The sequence below is a fragment of the Sander vitreus genome, chromosome 18 (genome assembly GCF_031162955.1).
Source record: "Sander vitreus isolate 19-12246 chromosome 18, sanVit1, whole genome shotgun sequence".
Classification (NCBI taxonomy): Eukaryota; Metazoa; Chordata; class Actinopteri; order Perciformes; family Percidae; genus Sander; species Sander vitreus.
Genome location: NC_135872.1, coordinates 19,358,311 through 19,364,461, shown reverse-complemented (window position 1 = coordinate 19,364,461; position 6,151 = coordinate 19,358,311). Strand labels below are relative to the sequence as shown.

The 6,151-nt window shown below is 42.8% G+C and overlaps 1 protein-coding gene across 2 annotated transcripts; it reads left to right on the top strand.

Annotated features, from left to right (window-relative positions):
• Window positions 1-203: 203 nt before the first annotated feature.
• gzf1 (GDNF-inducible zinc finger protein 1) lies at window positions 204-5,773 on the top strand. Of its 2 annotated transcripts, none has more exons than XM_078274300.1 (8): window positions 204-419; window positions 1,063-2,039; window positions 2,283-2,466; window positions 2,641-2,810; window positions 3,636-3,730; window positions 3,897-4,064; window positions 4,197-4,354; window positions 4,607-5,773. In XM_078274300.1, the coding sequence occupies exons 1-8, from the start codon at window positions 219-221 to the stop codon at window positions 5,381-5,383; spliced, it is 2,730 nt and encodes a 909-aa protein (XP_078130426.1). In that variant the 5' UTR covers window positions 204-218; the 3' UTR covers window positions 5,384-5,773. The 2 variants fall into 2 exon arrangements, with proteins under 2 accessions (XP_078130426.1, XP_078130425.1); XM_078274299.1 differs by having other exon boundaries at window positions 1,060-2,039.
• The last annotated feature ends 378 nt before the right edge of the window (window positions 5,774-6,151 follow it).

The window sequence follows — 6,151 nt, the reverse complement described above, 5'->3', positions numbered from 1 at the left end:
CGATAGAAGTGCAACATATTATTGCTCAAGGGCTATTAAAATATATTGGAACGGACAGTACTTTGGAGATAAATAAGGCAAAGCTATCAAAAAAATCATAAATTGTTAGCTAGCTAAACTAGCTTGACAGTAATGCCTGTAAATCATGGATGTATAAAGCCTTAAAGTAAAGTTATAACAAATGCGCCTATTCGCTTATAGTCAACAAACCTGCTAAAATGACCCAGGAACAGCAGTTGTACTTGGCAATTCAAACTTTAAACACGACCATGAATGGAGGACTGATCCCGTATCAGCCACCTCGGCACCGGATGTCGGTAAGTAAGAAAGCAAGTGCCGTTTTCGGTAGCGATTTCTACAGGAAATACCTTCCACTGTGGAGAACATTTGTGAAGGGCTGCCATTTTACCGACCTTACGGTAAGAAAACTTGCTTCGTGTTGTGTTACGTTAGTTTGCTAGCTACACGTTCACTCGTGCACTGTGTTCAGTTCAGTTTGCTGTACATTCAAATTGTATTATCGCATACCAGTTTGTTTTGTGTACAGTTAACATTAGCTTACCTAGCTTGTACACTATTGTGTATGTGATGCTACTGTTAGCAGTAACGTTAACTAACCCTAGCATTTACAATGATCAAGGCAACATCACACAAATATTACAACGCTAGTCAGTCTGTTGCCAAGGCTTTAGCTAGATACTGAGGTTTGAGGGTTTTCACCTGCACCTTAGGTCAGAGAGGCTAACGTTAGCTAGTTATTTTAACGAACTCGAAGCATGTGGCTTAATAAGCTGTCTTTTCTGCCTTGAAGCAAGGCAGTTGACTTTGCAGCAGATTTTTTTCTAACGTTGGCTCATGCAACGTTCACTGCTCAAAAAGTAAACCCAGTAATGATGAGACATGAAAGCCACAAATGGTTCTACTTCAAAGTACTGTAGCTCCATGTCCCCACCTCTCTAAAGCATGTAACGTTACATGCGTGTGTTCACACATGTAATGAAACACAACTAGGTTAGTTTAAGCATTACAAGTCAACATTCCCCTTTTTGTTTTTCTCAGCAGCACAAATTAATTATGGGGGTCAAAGTGGTTCAGCTAACCTCTAAGTCCCACCACGAAAACATCCTGGCCTCTCTGCATCAGCTGATGCTGCAGGGGCAGCTGAGTGATGTTACAGTGCAGGTAGACTACCAGGGAGAGGTACAGGAGTTTCAGGCCCACCAGTTGATGCTCGCAGCATCCAGTGGCTACTTCAAGAAGATCCTTCTCTCTCCGGATGCTACCAAAGACAAAGTCTTACTCTCCAATATGCACTCCAATAATTTCTCCAAGTTTTTGGAATTTGTGTACACTGGTAAAGTTGAAGTTGTTAGAGACAAGATTGGTGATGTTCAAGCAGCGGCACAACTTTTGGACTGTGAGGATCTGTCAGCGGTTTGTGGTGAGGCCATGAGTGCTGGAATCCTACAAAAACCTACAAGGAAAACATCTGCATCAACAGTTGTAGATAACTTGCATGGTGCTAAGAAAGAAAAAAGGACCAAAGGGAAGAATCAGCCTAAAAGCTTACTTCTTAAGCGACAGCGCTCTCCACAGAGCTCTGAAAAAGAAGTAATTTCAAAAAGATTAAAGGTAAAGAACGCAGAAAAGGATGGAAAAAGACTTGGAAGAACACTAAAATTGAGGTTGGCTGGCCATAAAGTCCTTCGGAAGCGTTTAAACACCAAAAAAGGGGCTAACCCTAACAATGAAAACCAAGTTGCAAATGAAGACACCGAGGCGAATGAGGACAGGACTGAAGCCGAGGCTCAAGCAGAGAAAATGGACGAGTCCTCATTGGGAATGCCAGCCTCTGATGCGGATGATTGGGAATGTGGGGAGGAAGTGCCAAGCAGTGACCCCGAAGGCTCATTGTTGTTATCTCTGGAGGAGGAGGGTGAGTCCAAGGGGACATTAAAAAGAACGTCCAAGGCCCAGTTCCAGTGTAACAAGTGCCAACGGACCTTCCACTATGAAAGAAGCTACTTGAAGCACATCAGGTAGGACATTAGTGCCATTAGATTAAACATATTGATAGATACCACAGATACCCTTAAGGGTCTGAACTGAAGCAAATTATTTTGTTCACCAGTTCTTCTAGTGACGAGAGTACTGTGCTACCAATTCACCTCTAAAACTTAAGCCGTGTCAGATAATGCATTGCATTGCCATCTTATGAAACCTAAGACCAGGCCCTTTTGTCTTTTGATCTTGCTGTAACCCGTTACTGATCTCTTGGCCAGTACGTACCATGGAGTAAAAGCAGATGTGATCTATCGCTGTGAGACCTGCCAGCAAACCTTTGCTAACCGCAGCAATCTGAAGATCCATGAAAAGCACGTTCACAGCAATGAGAGGCTTTTTGTTTGCGACTGCTGCGCAAAAACCTTCAAACGAAAGAAGGATGTTGTCCGCCATCAAAGACAGGTGGGGGTGAATTAAATTCCACACACTTCCTATACATTATTACTTCCTTGATAAAATGCATGCAATATTATATAAATATGCAATAAGAATAAACCTCTTAAGAGTCGCATTTATCTGCATGTTTCTCCCCCCCCGATTTGATCATTTCTGTCGTGCATCCCCGCTGCTTCTCAGGTACATGAACGTAATAATATGCGACATGTCTGCCCTGACTGTGGAAAGGCACTCAGCTCCAAAACTGCCCTGCTGTTGCATGAGAGGACACACACGGGTGCAAAGCCTTTTGAGTGCACCGACTGCGGGGCCAGATTTACCCAGAACTCCGCCCTCAAGATGCACCGCAGGTACGGAGCTCACCGACGATGGCTGGTCAAAAGGATAACGAATTGGAAATGGGAGGTTTGTAGATGCTGAAGACGGGCAGACAGGATTGCTACTGAAAGGTGACCGGTTTTAATCCCCGGTCAGCGAGGAAGAATGTAAATTGAGCAAGTAATTCTCGCTTCTCTTTGACAAATACCTTTGACTTTGGCAGAGAAATTGCAGTCCCATGTTTCTGTCTGTTTGTGCAATCATCAATTGTGAACATAACCACTAATAGCTAGAAAAAGCTGGGAGCCAGAGAGTAATAATGACCTAATAATGAGAGATGTGGATGTTCATTTATACACTACCGGTCAAAAGTTTGAGGTCAGAAATTTCCATTCCACTCCATTATAGACAGAATACCAGCTAAGATCAGTTGTATTGTTTTTTTAACCAGGGCAGCAGTTTTCAGATTACATTATGTGCTTACATAATTGCAAAAGGGTTCTCCAATGTTTTCTCAGTTAGCCTTTTAAAATGATATCGATTAGTAAACAGAATGTGCCTTTGGAGCATTGGATGAATGGTTGCTGATGGGCAATGTATATATTGCATTAAAGATCAGCCACTTCTTTCTACAACAGTGGAGAACCCTTTTTTAATTATGTAAGCACATAATGTAATCTGAAAACTGCTGCCCTGATTAAAAAAACAATACAACTGATCTTAGCTGGTATTCTGTCTATAATGGAGTGGAATGGAAATTTCTGACCCCAAACTTTTGACCGGTAGTGTACATGCTAACAACGTGAGGAAAAAAAGAAAAAGATGAGGGCTAAACTTGTTTGTTTTACTATTTCTAGGACTCACACAGGAGAGAAGCCATTTGCATGTGACGAGTGTGATGCCCGGTTCACTCAGAAGCACATGTTGTCCTATCATAAGCGATCACACACAGGTAAGAGGGATATCATTTCAAAACGGTTTAGATTTCTGCATTGTCATCTTTAACGCCATCTCTGTGAAAGAAAGTGTATAAAGTAGGCCTTTCAGCCAATGAAGACAAGGCTATCTGCTCATACCATACCAAAAGTGAAACGATTGTTCTTTTCTTCTCCTGTTAGGAGAGAAGCCTTTCATGTGTGAGGCCTGTGGGAAAAGCTTTGCATCTAAAGAATACCTGAGACACCACTCAAACATCCACACTGGGTCCAAGCCATACAAGTGCGAAGAGTGTGGTCGAGGCTTCGCTCAGAGGAATTCCCTCCACCAGCATTTAAAGATACACACGGGTAATTGTATACATCATTTATTTGTTGTTGTTAATTTGGAGGAGCCTTTTACAGCTTCCTTAACTGTTCTCCTCTGTTTACACACTGTGTTTCCTGGCGTATGTTTGTTCCCTCTCTTCTGTTGACTGTTAGGTGAGCGTCCGTACAGCTGTAAAGACTGCGACAAGCAGTTCACCCAGCTCAATGCCCTCCAGAGGCACCAGCGTATTCACACAGGAGAGAAGCCCTACATGTGTGGTCTTTGTAGTCGCACCTTTACAGACAAGTCCACCCTTCGCAGGCACACTTTGGTGAGCAGTGCTTTTCTTACTGTAGTGACAAGTTACTGTCAGATAGGGTCATTTCATCTGTATGGGCACAGTGTCGATTACACTTTTAGTGTGGCAAGATTAAGTTCACCATGGTCAAAAAGGGGGTGTTGTTAAGGGGATTAGGCTTTTGTACGATGACTACCAATGCATGTTTATAACCTGCCATGTTGTGTTTAGAGTACTTTGACCCATCAGACTGCTGTGACATTAACAAGCTCTTTTAACATTCAGATTCATGACTCAGATGCTCCCTGGAAGACCTACTTGGTAGTGCTGGAGGGAAATGTGGAGGATAAGAAAACCAGAACTCCCACTAAGGGAAAGACAGAAAAAGCAGGAGCAAGGGAGAAAAAGAACACCGCTAGAAAAAGTGGTGGTGGTGCTGCTACTGGTACTGGTACTGCTGGCGGTCCTGATAAAACCCTCACTGACTCCTTTGTGGTGCCGTCTGAGTCCATCACTCTTCCATCTGAATGGACCAGTCATGGGGCCATCGCTGTGGTCAACCACGGCCCCCTCGGCGCAATCACTGTCATTCACACCGAGATGCCCTCTGGGACCCAGATCCAGCCAATCGTAACCACTGACAGCACAGGGGCCAGCATCATTTCCTTAGATGGATCAGCCATCCCTGTCCCCTTCTCCATACCAGTGTCCACGGCTCACAGTATCCCCTTGTACTCTGAAGCTTCCTCCACCTCTCTGTCTACACCCACTCTCTCAGTTTCTGTTTCTGATGGCACATTGGCGCCAGTCTCAGAGGTCCCAAATGTTTCTACGTCTTCTGTCCTGGATGCTGCCGCCTCACAGACCATTTTGGCTCCAGTTTCAGAGACTAAGGCCACTTCTGAGACAGAGATTTTGCAGCCTGATATTCAAACTGTGATTGTCGGTGAGGATGCTGGTGGAAGAAAACCAACAGCTGCTGTCCCAAGTGATGGAGAGCAGAGGATAGCAGATAAGCCCTTAGGTGAACCGGAAGGGGCTCCAGCTCAAGATGCTGTGTAGAAGATGCATGTGAATAGAAAGAATCTTATCTAGGTGTAGGGAATTTAAAATCCAATTTCAACCCTACTTTTCATGTTATTTAATGTATTTACTTTGGCATTAGCACTGTGTGAATGTGTGGTCCGATTATGTGGTGTTGCATCATTATTATGATCTCAAGTCGAGTGTCTCATTAACAGACTTGGATGTGATATTCAGTTTGTCACACACACTCTTATGGAATGTGATGGTGTTAAAAATCACAAGAATCTGCTGTTCTTTAGTCACATAGCAGAGGTAAGCAAAAATAAGGTTACGGTATTGGTGTGATTAATTAAATAATATTGTACATATCTTATAATTCATGGTGTGAAATGTGGCACAAATCATATTAAACACAAATGAAATTGAGGTGTTTGTTAATTCATTACATATAAAGCCAAACATCACATCAGCTTTAGTACATTTTACTAATCAAATTAATATCAGACATCTGTTCCCCATACATTATGTATTGCTGGAGTTACAACTTTGATGTGTGGAAGTCCTTGGCAGCTGCAGAACAGCACCCCAGTGAATCCTCCAGTAGCTTTCCATACGTACACCTTTGAATGACTTCATGCTTTTTGCAACTGTGCTGAGGATTTATGTTGGTCTAAATGGAAATGGGAGTTACATAAATCCTTAAATTCTGGCACTTTTCTTTATGGAACCATTTCCATATAACCACAGCTGTGTTTCAAACTTATATTCAGCAGATACCTGCAAAAAAAATCCTTGAGGATTTAT

Coding starts and splice junctions, on each gene's coding strand:
- gzf1 (XM_078274299.1), top strand. CDS start 219: ATGACCCAGGAACAGCAGTTGTACTTGGCAATTCAAACTTTAAACACG. Junction 3,731..3,896: donor TCATAAGCGATCACACACAG/GTAAGAGGGATA, acceptor TTCTCCTGTTAG/GAGAGAAGCCTTTCATGTGT. Junction 4,355..4,606: donor CCCTTCGCAGGCACACTTTG/GTGAGCAGTGCT, acceptor TTTAACATTCAG/ATTCATGACTCAGATGCTCC.